This window comes from Xiphophorus couchianus, chromosome 6, assembly GCF_001444195.1.
Source record: "Xiphophorus couchianus chromosome 6, X_couchianus-1.0, whole genome shotgun sequence".
Taxonomy (NCBI): Eukaryota; Metazoa; Chordata; class Actinopteri; order Cyprinodontiformes; family Poeciliidae; genus Xiphophorus; species Xiphophorus couchianus.
Window position 1 is genome coordinate 28,630,773 of NC_040233.1, and position 19,204 is coordinate 28,649,976.

General features: G+C 47.5%; 1 protein-coding gene and 1 long non-coding RNA gene across 15 annotated transcripts in view; one reads left to right on the forward strand and one right to left on the reverse strand.

Annotated features, from left to right (window-relative positions):
- Positions 1 to 361: 361 nt before the first annotated feature.
- Positions 362 to 2,569, reverse strand: LOC114146030 (uncharacterized). Its single transcript, XR_003595828.1, has 2 exons — positions 998 to 2,569; positions 362 to 914 (listed from the first exon to the last, which is right to left on the reverse strand). It is a non-coding gene; the product is annotated as an uncharacterized LOC114146030 (long non-coding RNA).
- A 2,007-nt stretch (positions 2,570 to 4,576) lies between these two features.
- Positions 4,577 to 19,204, forward strand: part of dlg1b (discs large MAGUK scaffold protein 1b) — a 72,270-nt gene continuing 57,642 nt past the window's right edge. For 3 of the 14 annotated variants that reach the window (XM_028019332.1, XM_028019334.1, XM_028019333.1), the window contains exons 1-4: positions 4,577 to 5,388; positions 8,662 to 8,793; positions 14,591 to 14,754; positions 16,545 to 16,616. In XM_028019332.1, coding sequence (XP_027875133.1) covers positions 5,370 to 5,388; positions 8,662 to 8,793; positions 14,591 to 14,754; positions 16,545 to 16,616 — 387 coding nt within the window. In that variant the 5' untranslated portion in view covers positions 4,577 to 5,369. The remainder of the gene's footprint in view (positions 5,389 to 8,661; positions 8,794 to 14,590; positions 14,755 to 16,544; positions 16,617 to 19,204) is intronic. The other 11 variants (XM_028019340.1, XM_028019338.1, XM_028019341.1 and 8 more) reach the window with 7 other exon arrangements.

The following is a 19,204-nucleotide window of genomic DNA, read 5'->3' on the forward strand; positions in this document are numbered from 1 at the left end:
GTTCTGATGACCTTAAAGGTCCTTTCATCTCTGCACATCTGAGTCTTTATAACAGTTTTTTATTTCAATCACAAACTGTTTATAAATAGTTTTAAATCCAAATTTCTCAACTTGAATTTTATTTCCTTTGATTCAAACTAAACTGATTGATTTTATTTTTCAGAAAAAACAGGAAGGATTTTATCCTCCTATTGAAATCTCAGTAACTTTACAATTAATGCCAGTTTTTCTCTTTGTAAAATATTAAATAACTTTATCATGTTCCAGGCTTTACTAGTTTGTGTTTAACTGTCACATAAAGTCCTGATAAAATCATCTGAAGTTTTGTTTGTAATTATTGTTTGTAATAAAGGGTCCAAACTGTGTGAACACTTTGCGTTTAATCCAGTTTGTGTTGATTTGTAAACCGAAACATGAACGAGTTTAGAGGATAATCTGATCTGATTTCACTCCGTTAAACTGTGAGGCCAGGATGTCGAATAAACAGAATCCAGAAAAAACTAGAATACAATTCTGATCAAATACAGGAAAATCAAAAACATCCAAACAGTTTGGGATCAATAATCAAACAGAAATCAGCCCAAAGTTCTACTGAGACCTGCAAAGTTTCAAAAAGTCACAAGGAAGAAGCTGCTGGTCCAGACCAGACCTGCTGGACTCGGAGGAGCTGCTGGTCCAGACCGGACCTGCTGGACTCGGAGGAGCTGCTGGTCCAGAATGGACCTGCTGGACTCGGAGGAACTGCTGGTCCAGACCGGACCTGCTGGACTCGGAGGAGCTGCTGGTCCAGACCAGACCTGCTGGACTCGGAGGAGCTGCTGGTCCAGACCAGACCTGCTGGACTCGGAGGAGCTGCTGGTCCAGAATGGACCTGCTGGACTCGGAGGAACTCTCCAGCTCAGAACCATAAAACTCTGTAAAAATAATCAGGAGAAAAGAAAAATCATAAATCAAATAAAAAGTTCCAGCAGATCCTTGGATCATTTTTTCATCCTACCGGTCTGACTTGACTGATCCCAACCAAGTCTGACTCGGATGATTCTGTTTATATCGTCTAGGTCTGACTTGGATTATTTCTTTGTCCTATACAAGTCTGACTTGGATAATTTGGTTAGATTTGACTTGGATAACTTGTTCATGTCTTGGTCTGACTCGTTTCATTTTTTCCATCCTATTCAGGTCTGACTAGGATGGTTCAGTTCAGAACCGACTCGGACTCCAGGTCCCACTCAGGTCATCCCTTCCTCAGGTGCTTTGGTGACTCGAATCCTCCCCTCCAGGTCTGACTCGTCTCCATCGGCAGCAGGATGGCGTGACAGCTCCTCTGCTTCCTGCAGGTTTCCACGGCGACGAGGCGGCGGCCCGAGGAGGAGGCGGGTCCATCCATTAAACATGAAGGTCTAAAAATAAAGGAGGCCTCCTCTCCTTTAATCTGGACCGGAGCTCCGAGTTCGCCGAGTGCCTCACATCAGAGACACGGAGCTACAAAGAGAGAGGAAGAGGAGGCGTCTTCATCACCGTCATTGAACAGCTCGACCTCTGACCTCGCTGTTTAGTAGCTCAGGCCTGACCTTTAACCTTCTGACCCGTCAGTCAACAGGTCACGTGATCAGGTTGGACCTGTCTCGTTGCCATGGAGACTTCCTGATACTCCTCCAGGTTCTTCTCTGGACCTTGTCCACTCAGCTGTCTGTCCAGAACCGCTCAACTTCAGAACCGCTCAGCTTCGGTCCAGAACCGCTCAACTTCAGAACCGCTCAGTTTCGGTCCAGAACCGCTCGACTTCAGAACCGCTCAGTTTCGGTCCAGAACCCCTCGATTTCAGAACCGCTCAGCTTCGGTCCAGAACCGGGTCACTGGCTCCTGTGGTTCAGGTGGTTCTTCAGCGCCTGACAGTCACATCTGAGGGAGAAACTCCCATAAAGCCTGAAAAAACTCATGGACGGGTCCGAGTTCTGCCCAGAACCATGACTTCACCGATTCTTCACTTTACACAGAAACCCGGGAAAAGTTCTGACCCAAAACCACCAACTTACTATCAGTGATGAAATGTTTTAATAGTTAGAATAGATGACAATAAGCTGAGCGGTACCGGTCGTATTCAGTCCTTCATCCGGTCCAGTGGTTCCTGTTAGACATCAGAGTAAAAACAGAACCACAGAAGAAGAATTGAAATCAGGAAGGCTCTGATGGACCGCACCAGTTGGGTTGTGGTAGAACCAGACATGTTCAAAGGTGGTTCTCTTGGTCCAGAACTTCAGGAATGAAAACAGCAGGAAGTCTCCAAGCTGCAACGGCCAATAAAAAACTGTTACCATGGAGACGGTGGAGCCAGGACGGTCTCAGCGACAGACCCAGAACAGAACCATCAGAGCAATCCGTCCGTCCCGCAGAACCTTCAGTCGTAGATGAATCCCCAGAACTCGTCCTCGGTTCCTGTGAAGCTCTGGGCCTCCGAGAAAACGGATCACAAATCAGAGAAATCTCAAAGTTTGATCCTGAAACGAAGGATTTATCTGAAACATCCATCCGTCTGTTCATCCAACCAAACTCAGACCCATCCGTCTGTTCATCCAACCAAACTCAGACCCATCCATCCGTCTGTTCATCCAACCAAACTCAGACCCATCCGTCTGTTCATCCAACCAAACTCAGACCCATCCATCCGTCTGTTCATCCAACCAAACTCAGACCCATCCGTCTGTTCATCCAACCAAACTCAGACCCATCCGTCTGTTCATCCAACCAAACTCAGACCCATCCATCCGTCTGTTCATCCAACCAAACTCAGACCCATCCATCCGTCTGTTCATCCAACCAAACTCAGACCCATCCGTCTGTTCATCCAACCAAACTCAGACCCATCCATCCGTCTGTTCACCCAACCAAACTCAGACCCATCCGTCTGTTCATCCAACCAAACTCAGACCCATCCGTCTGTTCATCCAACCAAACTCAGACCCATCCATCCGTCTGTTCATCCAACCAAACTCAGACCCATCCATCCGTCTGTTCACCCAACCAAACTCAGACCCATCCGTCTGTTCATCCAACCAAACTCAGACCCATCCGTCTGTTCATCCAACCAAACTCAGACCCATCCGTCTGTTCATCCAACCAAACTCAGACCCATCCATCCGTCTGTTCATCCAACCAAACTCAGACCCATCCGTCTGTTCATCCAACCAAACTCAGACCCATCCGTCTGTTCATCCAACCAAACTCAGACCCATCCATCCGTCTGTTCATCCAACCAAACTCAGACCCATCCATCCGTCTGTTCACCCAACCAAACTCAGACCCATCCGTCTGTTCATCCAACCAAACTCAGACCCATCCGTCTGTTCATCCAACCAAACTCAGACCCATCCGTCTGTTCATCCAACCAAACTCAGACCCATCCATCCGTCTGTTCATCCAACCAAACTCAGACCCATCCATCCGTCTGTTCATCCAACCAAACTCAGACCCATCCATCTGTTCATCCAACCAAACTCAGACCCATCCATCCGTCTGTTCATCCAACCAAACTCAGACCCATCCATCCGTCTGTTCACCCAACCAAACTCAGACCCATCCATCCGTCTGTTCATCCAACCAAACTCAGACCCATCCGTCTGTTCATCCAACCAAACTCAGACCCATCCGTCTGTTCATCCAACCAAACTCAGACCCATCCATCCGTCTGTTCATCCAACCAAACTCAGACCCATCCATCCGTCTGTTCATCCAACCAAACTCAGACCCATCCGTCTGTTCATCCAACCAAACTCAGACCCATCCATCCGTCTGTTCATCCAACCAAACTCAGACCCATCCATCTGTTCATCCAACCAAACTCAGACCCATCCATCCGTCTGTTCATCCAACCAAACTCAGACCCATCCATCCGTCTGTTCATCCAACCAAACTCAGACCCATCCATCTGTTCATCCAACCAAACTCAGACCCATCCATCCGTCTGTTCATCCAACCAAACTCAGACCCATCCATCCGTCTGTTCATCCAACCAAACTCAGACCCATCCATCTGTTCATCCAACCAAACTCAGACCCATCCATCCGTCTGTTCATCCAACCAAACTCAGACCCATCCATCTGTTCATCCAACCAAACTCAGACCCATCCATCTGTTCATCCAACCAAACTCAGACCCATCCATCCGTCTCTTCATCCATCCATCCTTAATAACAGTTTTTATTCCAATTAATTGTCATCAAACGACAGAACCTGGACTAGAGCCGAACCGGTTCAGGTTCTGCTGGTGACCCAGAGATCAGAAAAGGTTCAGGAGTAACAGGATTCTGGACCCGACTGGTTGATTTTAAATGATCAGAACCAGGAAGTCTGTGTTCTGGTTGACCGGTTCTGGTTTTATCTCCTGATTCTCCTTCAGTTTTCTGGTTTTCCTCCTGCTGCTGCTCTTCCTCCCCCTGCTCCTCTTCCTCCTCCTCCTCCTCCTGCTGCTGCTCTTCCTCCCCCTGCTCCTCTTCCTCCTCCTCCTGCTGCTGCTCTTCCTCCCCCTGCTCCTCTTCCTCCTGCTCCTATAGGTGAGCTGCGTGATTGGGCGCCAGGTTGGAGGGAGGGATTCAGGAATCACATGGTTTACGTTTGCAGCTCTGTCAGACGCCATTTTGGAGGAAAGTTTGGGATTTGTGAGACCTGGAAGGCTGCAGGGAGAGGAGCAGGAGGAGTGGGAAGGAGCAAACAGGAGGACTCATCCACTCGGGGAGTGGGACACGCATACAGCTCTCAGGCTGCGGCTTCCAGGGCTCTGAGGTCTGCGGGCCGGTGCGGGATTAGGCGGTGGGACAGAGTTAGGAGTGTCTCCTCTAGGCTGGAAGTTTGTCCCGGGTTTTCTGGAAGGAGGTGCGGAGCTCCGGAGCGGCTCGGTCTCCTCCTCTGCAGCCGGAGCAGCAGCTGCAGCGGCGGGCAGCTCCTCCTGTCTGGCTCCCTGCCTGCCCTCAAACTGGGTGTGTTTACCGCGGACTTTGGCGCAGAGCAGATCCCGGATCCCAGCTGCTGGAAAACAGATTCCCACTTTACTTCCATCCAGAGCCGAGCAGCGGCCAGCCTGAGCGCTGCTCCCCGGCCGGAGGAGCCTCTGAGGCGGGGAAGTGCAGCTCGGAGAGTCGAGTCCTCCCCGGAGCTCCCCTCCCCCCCAGGATTCTAAGTTTTCTGCGTGGTTCAGGACCGGTTCGGTTCTGGGGTGTTTCTTGGACGGGTCAGGAAGTTTGCTCGGTGTGGAACTTGGTGTCGTCGTGGAGGGATTTTTATTGGATTTTACGGGAAAAACAATTGGAAACCTGTTCTGTGCGGGAAGTGTGTGTGTGGTTCTGAGCTCCGAACTGAACCGAGCCGAGTCAGAACATGCCCGTTAGAAAGAAAGGTAAGCCGCTTTCACTTCTTCAGACTAACAGACTGAAAGCTAACGGCTAAAAGGATCTGAAGTTGGTGTCACAATCGCAGCTGGTATAAAGGGCTGTTCCGCAGGTTTTAAGAACTCTGAACCTCAGATCTACACTTTAAAAATATTAAATTAATCTCTAGTGCTTAAATATGGAAACAGCTTCATAGAGTTTATTAAGCCTTTTTATTGATTCTTTTAATACATCTTAAAGTGAACATCCTTCATATAAATAAACATACGGAGGGCCATAAAATAATTAAATGCTTAATTTATTATTTTATCTGTAAAAATCGCCCATCAAAATTGTGGGGCGGAGCTTATACAGATTTGTTGACCTCCACTAGTTTTGCAATGAGTTCCACGACTCGTCTGCTAATCGTAACTTAGAATTGTCATTATAGGAAAGCTCATAAATATCTTCCATTTGCAATGACTGCCATGATTTTCTAACTTGTGGAGTTTATTTTTGTCCCTTCTGGCCCTCCATAGATGTAGTTTTTTCCCCAGTAAACATAAAAAGCACCTTCCTGCTCTCTTGGTGGGGTTTCTGTAAAGCCCTCATGTTTTTGGGAAGGAGTTCCAGTCGAGTTGGCGAGTAGATGTGAAGCGGGAAGGTCAGAGGTTCTGTGTTTTGGTATTTTTGGGTTTTTCTGTGATTGAATCTCATCAATAACAATAATTAATCACTGCTGCTAAACATCAGAATTGACCCTTAAAGTTAGAAAATTACAGTCGAATCTCTGAGATACTTTGATTTGGGCTTTTTATATTTTAACTACTTAAAGAGAAATGTGTTTAAAAATTTTTACTTTTAGTTTATTGTAATCAAAGTTTTTCTTTCCGTTTCCACCAGGGTCCAACAGTTAAACCTTTAGGTTAGACTGAAGATTTCTGCTCTAATAAAAACAAAAAGTTAAAAATTACATTTTCTGATTTTTTCAAAAATAGACAAAACTGTGTGTAAAATAAAATAAAGTTTACTTTAAACTGAAATCAGTTTCAAACTCCAGAGATTCTAATCTGACTCCAGGCTCTTAAAGTTCTCTTTACATTTTGTGATACGATAATGTTTTCTGCTTCCATAATCTCCATGACTCTTTTTCTCTACATATAATCTGTCACGCAACAAATAATTATATACATTAATCCAGTCCATGTCCAGTTCTTAAGCTCCATCCAGCCTAATCATAATTATATAAAAACTTTTACAACCAGAATTAAAATACATTTTCTGACAACTAAACTGTTCTTTCTGAATCTCTGTATTGTGCAATAATTTAGTCCAGAAAGGAGAAGTCTCATTATTCTAGAGCCGATCGCCTTAAAAACTGTGGACTGGCCCTTTACAGGTGCTCTCAGTCAGAGGCCAACTTCAGCGCGGTGTGCGCTAACCTGCTGAGGAGGAAAAAGTCCAACTGCAGCTGAATAGAAACACATAAAACACCCAGAAATGCAGAGCTACACGAACCCGGGAGGAACCTGGGCTAAAGGTGCTAAACACGGCTCAGTTCGGTCCTGCTGAGCCCAGCCGAACCGCACCAGGTGAAGTTAAAACCCAGCTAGCCTCTTAGCTTCAGCTGCTAACCAACTTCTAAATGGGGCACCTTGTGGGAACTAAAAATAAACTGGAATATCAATAAAATATTTACCGCGTCCTCATAAAGGTCCTTTAACTTGAGGTATGTTTGCCGAAAAAGTCTTAAAAATATTCTGTCTCAATATAAACTATAATGGATGGTCGTAGTTTTTAGTTTATTAATGTTTAAAACGTTTCCATTAGCGGCAGGCGGTGACGCTGCAGCGGTTCTGCTCAGAGGATCCAAATCAACCGGTTAGTGAAGAGAAAGTTGATTTAAAATCACAAAGCAAAGTTAGTTTAGGCTCAAAATCTAAAGTGTTGCAAATGTTCCAGGTAGCAGGTAATTATGGGATGTTAGAGCCTTTATTACTGGAAATGTAAAATATTAATTATCACAAAATCTTTATAAAAGTTTCTTTGGTCCCAAAACTGAACTTCATAGAAAATACTGGCTGTGATAAAAATGAAATAAACTGAATCGAATGTATTTTTCTATAATAATGAAATGATTAGATTTTCTCAGATGGTTTGGTCCTGTCTGAACGTTCAGATCCAGAACTTCTGGTTCCGCTCGGACCCTGAGGTCCAAACCGGCTCTTTTGACGTTTCGGTCAGATTCCTGGGATTTGCTTTTTACTTCCTGGATTTGTTTTTGTTCTGAAGTAATGAATCTGGGTTGGATTGGGTCGAACCTCTGGATCAGCTCCAGATCATCCTGGGCCCGGCCCGGTTCTGTTCAACCAGCTTCCAGAACCGGATCAGGTCGAAGAGTTTATCTGGATTTGAAAAAACGCTCCAGTTTAGAGTCTGAAATAAAGACCAGTAAATGATAAACCAGTTTGGTTTTAGATGTGAATCGGAACCCAGGACAGACGTTGACATCTGGATGGATCATCGGTTCTGATCCGGAACGTTTCAGGGAATCATTTGATGGATTTCTGCAGCAGATTTAGACCCTGAATAAAATGCTGGATTTCCCAGCGATCCGAACATCGGGTCGATCCGAACCATTCCTGTTAAGTCCAACTCGTCTTCCGGGTTTCAGACGGAATCAGGATAAGATCCTTCAGTGGATCAGTGATCCTTCAGTGGATCTGTGGATCAGTGATCCTTCAGTGGATTTAATTCTGCTGGACGATAAAGTAGAGCAGAATTTATTGTGATAATATTTTTGTTCCATTTTCCAGTAATAAAACGGTAATAATGGCAAAATAATGTCGGATCACATAATAAACTTTAAATTCTAACATTTAACTCTGAAACTTAAACATTTTAAATGTCCAAAAAATAAACAAAACAACAAACAAATAAACTATAAATAAATTTTCCTTCCAAAAAAGTTTTATTTTAGATCAAAACTCCAGAATTTTAAAAATTTTATCCAGTTTTTGGTGGAAAGAGAAAAATGATAAAACATGGAAACAGAAATATTGATTTTGTTTTAATTGATCATGTGATTTATTGATTTATTGCAACAGGCCCAATCATCTGCAGAAGCATTATACTTTAAACTGCTACTGGTTCTGATCCGGTTCTGATCCGGTTCTGATCCGTCTCTGAGTTTCCTGTGTGCTGCTGCTGCTGCTGCTGCAGCATCCTGAGATGTGATGAAGAGTTTAACTGTCCTTCCTCTTCCTCTCCTCCGCCCCGGTTCTGATCCGAACCGCCTCCAGACGCCCAGCGGGCCCTGCTGCTCCTGGAGGAGTACCGGAACAAGCTGAACCACACGGAGGACCGGCAGCTGCGTCTCTCCATCCAGAGAGTCATCGACATCTTCCAGAGCAACCTGTTCCAGGCTCTCATAGGTAAACCCGGTTCTGATCCGTTCTGACCCGGCTCTGGCTGCTGCCGGGTCGGCCCCGGAACCGGGTCTGCTTCTGATTGTTCTGACTGTAAAAATCTGATTCCACAGCAGGTGGTTCTGGTGCTGCTCAGGCAGACAGGATGAAGGTTCTTCTGGGTTCTGTTTGGACCAGAATCAGAACCTGGAGTTCATCGTCCCAGTAAGAACTGGGACTGTCCCAGTCTGGACTCTGCTGGTTCTAGTAACTGAATGAATTAATTTGACATCAGGTTTGAACTGGACCGGAGGTTCTGTTGGGTCGGGAACAGAACCAGGGAATCTTTGGTGTGTGAAACTTTCTGTCCCTCTGGTTCTGGTTCTGAACGGGTCACAGGGTTTTCCAGACAGGATGAGTGTTCAGAACCTGAACCGGGCCTCGGTTCAAACCGGGTTGTGAATTAAAGGTCCGGTCCGGTGTCTGGTTCTGCCTTGGCCCGTCCGAGTCGGACCTTTTGTTCTGTTGTTGTTCCGATCCGGTCAGTTTTGTCAGTCAGAACACGTACCGGGCCGGGCTCTGAGCTCCGTCCCGGTTCTGATCCGTCGACCGGGTTGAAAGGCTGGGATGTGACCCGCATGCTGACCGGAACCGAGCAGCTGACAGAACCTCATTCAGAACTCCGGACCCGTCCTGTGCTTTTAATGAACCCGGTTGGAGAGAAACTCTGAACCGGACCGGAACCACAGCAGGTTCCTGGAGTTTAATGCGTTTGTTCTGACTCTGGTTCTGTGGGTCGGGACGGTTCTGTGTCAGAACCAGGACGGGTCGGGCTCCAGAACCGGTTCTGTTCCTGCAGGAGAGAGAACCAGAACCAGAGCTGGAGGACCAGTAGAACCTTGAAAGTTCTGCTGAGTTTGGAATGACTGTCACTGGTACCCTGATGGTTCCTGACCCATAAGGTTCTGATCCAATCTGCAGGGTTCTGCTGATGAACCGTCGGTTCTGGGCCCAGGTTAGTCCGGAAACATCAACAGAACCGTTGGATCATTTTGGTGTACCGATCCGGGCCAAGCCAGGAGTCATGCAGCTCAGCTGCAGCAGAACCGGCCCGTTTGGACCTCTGCCCGTCCTGCAGAACTAATGATGATGAAGGTGAAAGGAAACCTGGTTTCCCTCCATGTGACCAAAACGTTTCCTCTGATCCGGTTCAGACCGTTACCGGGTCAAAAAAACATAAACTTTCTGGAGAACCGAATCGGGTTCTGCTGAGGTTCTACTCAGGTTCTGCTGAGGTTCTACTCAGGTTCTGCTGAGGTTCTGTTGGGATTTCTGGCCGCCTTTAAGGCAGAACTCTGAGCTCAGAGTTCAGCAGCTCCAGTTTGGACAGTTGAACTGTTTCCTGACCCGCTGTACCTCCGGTTCTGACCCGGATGGGATGCAACTCCGACCCGGGAAGCTGCTGTTCGTTCTGCTAAGGTTCTGCTAATGTTCTGGAGCTTGCTTTGGGCCAGCTGGCTGGCAGTGTGCAGCAGCAGCAGGACTTTCTCTGGAATCTCACTGAACTTTAAACCATGGCAGCGACACGAAGGATCGGATCGGTTCTGGATCTGTATCGTGTGTTCTGGGGTCCAGGTTCTGGTTCTGGTTCTGTTTGGAGCATTTGGATCAGTGACGGTCCACTCAGAGCTCAGCCTTACTGGTCACATATTCCCACTTTGTTTGCTGGAAGATTAGAAACTCACGACCAGAACCAGAACCAGAACCTGGCAGAATCATTCGGTTCCTCGGAAGGTCAGGAACGTTTCCAGGTTCTGATCAACAATCACTGATGTTTTCCTTCAGAAAAAAATGATTTTGGTTCTGATCCAGATTCTCCATCCATCCGTCCATCCATCCATCCATCCATCCATCCATCCCTCTGTCCATCCATCCGTCCGTCCATCCATCCATCCGTCCGTCCGTCCATCCATCCCTCCATCCATCCATCCGTCCGTCCATCCATCCCTCCATCCATCCATCCCTCCGTCCATCCATCCATCCCTCCATCCATCCATCCCTCCATCCATCCATCCATCCGTCCGTCCATCCATCCATCCATCTGTCCATCCCTCCGTCCGTCCATCCATCCCTCCATCCATCCATCCGTCCGTCCGTCCATCCATCCCTCCATCCATCCATCCCTCCGTCCATCCATCCATCCATCCGTCCGTCCATCCATCCCTCCGTCCATCCATCCATCCATCCCTCCATCCATCCATCCATCCATCCGTCCGTCCATCCATCCCTCCGTCCGTCCATCCATCCATCCATCCATCCCTCCCTCCATCCCGGATCTTTATTTCTGCTTCAGGAGTTTTTGTCAGATCCAGAACTTCCTGTGTGTTTCTACGTAGAAATAATATCTAGAATGTCTCTGTTTGGACTCCAGCCGGTTGCTACCAGAACCAGAACCAGGAGTCTGTCTGAAGGTTCCTTTGCTCTCTGTTGGAATAGTTTAGTGCGTTCCCAGATTTTTGTCTTGCATCTGGTGCTGATCCGTCTGTGTCGGACCCAACTGGGTCGATCCGCGCCGGTTCTGTGCTTAATGAGCTCAGTTCTCTGAACTCATCAGGATCCGTTTGTCAGATTAAACTCTGGAGCTTCAAACCCGCTGAACTTTAATCAAATTAATTTACTAATGTGATTAATGGATGGGATGAAGAACCCGATCTGGACCCGTCTGGACGGCGCCGCGGTCTTCCTCTGAGGTTTCCACGGTGACGGGTCGGGGTCTCCCAGTCAGATACGGAGGAGCAGCTTCTCCTGGATGATTGGACCTGCTCACCTGGTTGTTAAGACAGAACCTTCTGTTTGGACCTGGTTCTGTTCTGGTTCTGTTGGCCGTCACTCAGAATCTCCTCCAGGTAGAGACCGAGCCGCACCTGGTCCGGATTCCTCCAGCGGACCCTGAACCAACACCAACAGAACCACATCATCAGCATAGAGGTAATCTGTAATCTGGGTGGTTCTGCTGGTCTCACACCAGAACCAACCAGAACCGCCCAGACTGGACCACTCAGCCCAGCTCTGATTGGTTCCTTCAGGAACCTCTTGGTTCTGCTCCGACCCGTCTTCCAGGCCTGTTTATTGAAAATTAATTTTCTGCCTCAGTGTCCAATCCCCCCTCTGCCTGCAGCGGGCCGGGCCGAGCCGGGCCGAGCCGGGCCCAGTGTAATCCCTCTGTGGACATGATGATTACCTCCAGCCAGTAATCCCCCACCAGCAGCTCCGCTGGCCCGGTTCCTGGTAAACAGATGGCTCCAAACAGAAACAGTCGTTTCTCAACATTTCTACAGTTTGGCCCAGAACGGCTGCAGGTGGCGGCGGTTCTACCGGGTCGGAACCAGTCCAGTCCAGTAGAACGGCAGAGACGCCCTGTGACCGGGTCGCTGTGGGAGATTTAAGGCTGTCAGAACTCTGACCCAAAGACCTTTCATCAGGTCCAGGTTCTGACCCGTCATCTGTTCTCTGGTTTCCCAACAGTCAGTCAGTTTCACTTCCTGATCCGAGTCTCAGTTCCTCCCCGACCCGGTTCCGCTTCAGGTCCGGTTCCTCATTGTTCAGTGACCCGGTTCTGCTTCAGGTCCGATTCCTCTGAAGGAACCGGGTCTACCCTCCAGGCTCTCCTCAGCCTGCAGGACATTCATCTCATTCCGGCTGGAACTGTCGGGTCTCTGAAGGTGGCGCTGTGGAGAACTGCTGCAGGAACCCGGGTCGGGCAGACCCAGCAGGACCCGGGTCGGGCAGAACCTCCTGGGTCTTGGTGGAGGAGATAAATCGGGACTCCAGGGTGGAATCGTCTCCTCTGACTGAAGCTCCTGAAAGATGAAACCGCTCAGGAGTTTCACACAATTCCGTCCGGAACCAGAACCCTGGTGGTTACGAGGAGCTGTTCAGAACCTAAAGGTCAAAGTTCAGGCGTTCTGCAGAACTTTTCTGAGATCGGCCGGGCCTTGGTTCTGGAGGCGCTCTGCTGACTCCAGCTGGTCCGGTTCTGACTGGCGGGTCGGGTTTGGAGGATGTGAGTAACCCTGATCCTCAGGCAGTAAAACGTAGCCGGTGCCGGTTCTATTGATAGAACAGAACCGCTCTGGAACACGGCGGGCCGTAAAAGCCCTCAGGAACGCAGCAGCTGGTGATAAATTCGCTCCGGACCGGAATAGATCCGCTCCGTGGTTTCCGGGCTGAAAACGCCGTGGTTCTGGTCAGAGGGCGGCGTTAAGGCCCGGCGGTTCTGGCGAGGAGCTGCTGAAATGGTGATCCGAGGCTTTATGAGGAAACATCTGCAGCGGTCTGGGCTTCCCTCAGCGGCTCGGCTGATTATTCTGGACGCTTGCTCCAAAAATACCCAACCGGGTCGAACCGGGCCTCCTCCAGCTGCTGCAGGCCCGGTTCTGTCCTCTTCATCATGCATGGTAGTGATGAAGAAGAATCGGTTCCAGGATTCTCCAGAAGCCTTGGTTCTGTTGGGAGGTCCAGGAGGAAGGCTCTGGTCCAGCGGGTCAGAACCGATCCGTGTGAAGCTGATGGAAGCAGAAAGTGTTTGAAGATCATCATCATCTTCATCATATTTCTAATTAGCAGATGGATGTGACAGCAGGTCGTTAAGGAACTCGTTAGTTAGCGCTCGTTAGTTAGCGCTCGTTAGTTAGCGCTGCAGAGTGGGCGGGGCTAAAGGCTCAGACATGGAGTCAGATTCCTGTCAGCTTGAAGCCTGAAGTTTCCTGAGGAGGTAAAAGTTTCCGAGATGTTCAGGCTGCTCTCGGCTCACCGTCGCCCCCTGGAGGCCAGGAAATGTTTCTTATCCTGAAGATGAAAAATCAAAACTTGTGTAAAGTTTCAGGTCGTCCTTCCTGTTCCTTCTGTCCTTTACTCTCCCAGTTCTTGTCTCCCTCATTGTTTCTGTCTTTATATTTATATTAGTAGAAGAAATGAGAGAAACAATTTCAGGGGAAAAGTTGAGACATGAATGTTAAACATAGAATAAAAGTTTTTTGTTATTTTAATGACTGATAATCTGACTGAGTTTTTCCCTCCGTTTATGTTTTAACTTCATTGTTCTGTGGTTAGTTTTTACTCTGTGTGTGAATGATTCTTCAGGTTTAACTCTGATGGCATATTAAAAATAAACGTGTTAAAATCAAAAACGTTTCTTTCTGTCAGAATGAAAGAGACAAAAAAGTTTCCTTTTTTCATTCTTTAGTGGGTTTCTGTCTCCATAAACTCAAAGTAAAAATGTTTTAGTTTTGATAATATTTCAAGCTGAACATAAAAGCCGGGAACTCTGGGAAGTTGAGTCTGGAAAACCAAGGAATGTTGCCATGGAAACTACAGGAACCGTGGGAGAAAAATAATATCATGTTAAACTTTGATAAACTAATAAAATCGCATAATATTTAATAATTTATTTCTGGTCAACATGCTTATAAAGATGAAACTGCTCCAGATGATCATTTTTATATTATTATTATTTATTGTTATTATTTATTATTATTGTTATTATTTATTATTGTTATTGTTATTATTATTATTATTGTTATTATTTATTATTATTGTTATTATTATTATTGTTATTATTTATTGTAGTTGGAGAACCTCGGCTGTTTCCTGTTAAAAATATTTAGTTCTTCAGTTCTGGTTCTTCTGGTTTCTGTCGGGTCGTGATTAAATGTTGGACCTTTGCTGTTAATATCAGAACATCATTAAAACAATCTGGGTTCAGCAGAACCTCTGACCCGGTTCTGGTCCCGGTTCTGATGGACTCTCCTCTCTGTCCTCACAGATATCCAGGAATTTTACGAAGTGACCTTATCGGACAGCCAGAGGTGGGCGGAGTCTTCCCGGGGGGCGGAGCCTGGCGTGCCCCTCCACCTGTGGGACCTGTCCAGCCTGCAGAGCCCGACCGGAACCTCCGAGACGCTGCCCAGCCTTAGCACCAGCATCGAGGTAGGAACCGGGCCGGAACCGGCGCCGCCGCTCGTCTTCTGCTGAAGAAGAAGACGTCCTTCTTCCTGCCGTCCTGCCGCCGCAAAAATAGCTGCAGTAAAAATAGATCAGAGGAGTTTAAATAGAACTGGACCGGCACCGGCGCTGACCGGCCGCTCCATGGGGAGCTGGGTCCACGTTTGATGCTCCTGGTTCTGTTTAAAGTGACAGGAACAGAACCACCGGGTCCGGCCCGGTTCCATCTCCATCTGCTGGTACTGAGGCTCAGAACCGGGTCACTTCCTGTTGATCTGAGCAGATCGGACCTGCTGTCTGGTTCTGGTGAACAGGATGAGTAGCAGCAGCTCCTGTCTGTAAACAAGCGGTCCGACTGGAACCCGACCATCAGAACCGTCACCGTGATGGAAACGGACGGCCGGGTTCTTCCAGTCACATAATCCCATGTTTACATGATTTTCTGGGATTATGGGTAATCTGGCAGAGGACGCCGTGCGACCGGGTCTCTGTGGTTCTGTTGGGTCGGAAGTTTGAGGAACGCAGCAGAACCGACAGCTGCTGTCTGTCAGGAAGAGGAGGCTCAGATTGATGCCCCAGAACCGGTCCGGTTCTGAGGGAAACTGTTCTGGTCCTGCGTGTACAAGAGGCCTGGGAGTATTGGGAATACTGGGAATACTGGGAGTTATTTAAAGACAGGTGAGATTTTTAACTGAAAGTTTTTTTTCTCACTGAGAAGCTGAATCATCGCAGCTGGAGGTTCTGATTCATCTGGCGCCACATCTGGTTCCGATCCAAGTCTCAGTTTTTAGGTGGCCTGATGAACAGTTCTTTAGGTTTCTGGAAGTAATTCAGAGATTCACTTCTCCGGTTCTGTTCAGTTCTTCTACCTGAACCAGAACATTCAGATCAGTCAGTTTTCTGAATCTGAACAGATTCCCAACACACAGCAGAATCGTTCATTTGAACACATTCCCATTTCTGAAATATTTATGAAACTGAACAGATTCTTAATTGTGAACAGATTCCTAACTCTGAACTGATTCTTTTTTGATGAGTCATAAATCTGAACAGATTTTGCATTTTCAACAAATTCTTAAAAGACAGGTTAATTTTGAACAGATTCTTTATTTTGGACAGATTCTTTATTTTGAACAGATTCTTTATTTTGGACAGATTCTTTATTTTGAACAGATTCTTTATTTTGAACAGATTCTTTATTTTGGACAGATTCTTTATTTTGGACAGATTCTTTATTTTGGACAGATTCTTTATTTTGGACAGATTCCTGACTCTGAACATTTTGTCCCACAAAGGGGAAATTCAGAATCAAACTCAGACCTTCTCATGCTCCCGCGGTGGAACCGCCGGGTCGGTGGATCCGCCGGGTCAGTGGAACCGCCGGGCCGGTGGAACCGCCGGGTCGGTGGGAACCTGGGGAACCAGAACCTGTGAACCCGTATCAATGTGACCCGGCTGTAAACGCAGCCGACAGTAAGACGGTTTAGAACAGTAACGGCTCAGAGGTGAAAGTAGGAGGAGATGTAATTCTGGACCTGATGGCGGTTCTGCTGCTGATTCTGCCTCCTCCAATGCGTTTCTGGATGGTTCTGGAGGCTAACTGCCTCCGAACAGAACCAGTCTGGGTGTGTTGAATGAATATGGAGATGATGGACGAAGGACGAAGGTCCAGACTGGAGGTTCTGACCCACTCTGCTCTTGTTGTTGTCATTGAATGCTCTCTCTCTTTCTGTCTCCTGTTTCCTCTGACTGTAAACGACCTCTGACCTCCGTAGGAGTCCCCTCTCCTTAACGAAATCCTGCACACCTTGGCGCAGGCCAAGCTGTCCCCCCGCCATGACGGCCAGGTAAGAACCGGACTCTGCTGTTGGTGAGAGGGGCTGTTGGTGTCGTTCACCTCCGCCGCATGTCCCATCCAGTCCTCATGTGCTTTGGACCATCAGACGGGGGGAGGAGGACGGGGGTTCTGGGCTCTCAGTGCGTCGCTGTAGTTTGATGACGGCAGCGTCTGGACCGGCGTGAAACCAGGTCCGAGCGGATCAGAACCTCCTCTGGTTTCACAGAAAGTTCTGGATGTTGTGGCGTCAAACCGTCAGCGACTCGTTGAGGCGGTCTGTGAGGCGTTCAGGGTTCATTGTGCTTCATTCATTCTGGTTCATGTTGTTGGGTCTGAACGGTACAGCTCCGGTCCACAGGGGGGGCTCCTGGTTCTGATCAGGACAAAACCTGCAGAGAGGACCGTCTTGAAGACCAAATATTAATAATGATCCAGGATGTGAAACATGTTCAGTTTGTTTGACAAATTTTCCCCAAATAAGCTAAAGACGGGTTTATTGAAGCAGTTCCTCCATAATGTCTGGGACAGACGTCCTCTGACTCAGAGTCCGTTCAGAGACTCCAACTTCCTGCCTACCTCTGCGATGTGGAGTCTTCAACATGAGATCATGAAGAGGCTTCAGGTCAGAAGGAAAAAGGATGAAAGCCATAAAGATGGACGTCATGAAGATGAAGGTTGTGAAGACTCGAGTCAGAAAGACGGATATTAGAAGGACAACATGGTCCTGAAGACAAAGATCACAAGGGCAAAGGTCATGAGGACGATGGTCATGAAGATGGACGTCACAAGGGCAAAGGAACAAGCAGGAAAATTATAAAAACAAAAATCACAAAAACAAAAGTACTTCAAAGACAGAAGTCATAAAGACATAAACGTCACGATGAGGAAGACCTAGAGGACAAAGGTCACGAGGATGAAGAACTGTCATCACCTGCTTGGAAACGCCATCGAGTTCTGAATCGACAGAGGAGGACGACCACTGCTGCTGACAGCAGAACCATCACTGGTACCGCCTGGAAGGAGGCTGAAGAGTTCTACAAAGATGTTCCCACTGAATACGGATCAGAACCAAAGCAGAAACTTTCAACTGTTACAACAAAGGAGGGGGAGGGTCATGCTGTGGGCCAATATGGCTGCCATCCGGTTTCTGACGGCATCTGCATGACCGAGGTGACGACCCAAACGCATGAGATCCTCACAGCTGATTGGCTGACATCCTTAAAGGGGCGGTGCCTCAGTTTTCATCAGCTCGTCCCAAACCTCATGGAGGGAACTTCTCCAGAAAACCCGGCTGTTTCAAATCAGATCAGGATGATCCAGGCGCCGTCTCCTGGTCGTCCTCTGGTCAGACTGGAGCTGTACTGGTGGTCGTCCTCTGGTCAGACTGGAGCTGTACTGGTGGTCGTCCACTGGTCAGACTGGAGCTGTACTGGTGGTCGTCCTCTGGTCAGACTGGAGCTGTACTGGTGGTCGTCCTCTGGTCAGACTGGAGCTGTACTGGTGGTCGTCCACTGGTCAGACTGGAGCTGTACTGGTGGACCCCGGAGTCATGGTGGGGATCTGGTTTGTGTGGTTTCAGCTCCGGCTGCAGAAACATCGGCCATTTTCTCATCTGTTTAATGTTTTAACGTATTTAAGCCGAGCGGTTCTGGTGGGCCCGTGTTGAAGGTTCTGATCTGAACGCGAAGCTCTCTGTAACCTGTTGATGGTGTAAAGCTGCTTTTATTTTCTTCCAAATATAAAAATGATCTTTATGGCTTAGTTTCATCAGAGCGTGATCTCAGACGTGAGTGATTCCTAAACTCCAGTCTGGTTTGGAGTGGCGGCTCCGCAGCCAATCAGGATGCAGGACTGGTTTCTCTGGACCAGGATGACGTCTGATGGAGTTGGGCTTTTGTTTTCATCGCAATGCATTTCAAACTAAGTCTATTTCCTGAGATTGTTTCTGTTTCAATATGAACTTATAGAACAAACTATAACAAGTTCTAAAACTATCAGATTTCTGCTCTTAAGCTGCAGGAGTTTGATTGGCCAGGTGAAGGGGGCGGGGCTTAGTGTCTGCAGTGCTGATGTGTGACGCTGTGGGAAATTAAATGGCTCGATTTGTGTCAATTCTGACTTTATAGCATCAATTATATCAAAATATTGATTATTTTTGATAACTCTTTCAGCACTCATGTGACCCTCAGTGGCGTTGCTGCTCCTGAACTGCATTTTCTTTGGGATGTTTTAGATGTTCTCTAAGGAAAAATCTGTGAATAAGCAAATTTTTCATGAATAATCCTGAGTCACGTTCCAGAGAAAGTTCAGTTTATTAAATATTGTGGTGCTGTTTGATGTGCAGCGTGTGGGGCGACGCGCTGCCAGGCTGCTGCTCTTCAGCAGAGAATAAAACATGAGCTGGACTCTGCAGGCCGATGATGTGTGAGCAGCAACACAACCGAGGCGCCGCGTTGCTCTGAACAATCACAACTTCCACAGAGAAAGGAAAGAAAAGGTCAATAAAAACTCTCTGTGCTAGTTTGGTTGATAGAAAGTGAAACAAAATGTTTGTTTTTCCAAAGCAAAATCTGGTCAGTTTATTTACACTGCAAAAAA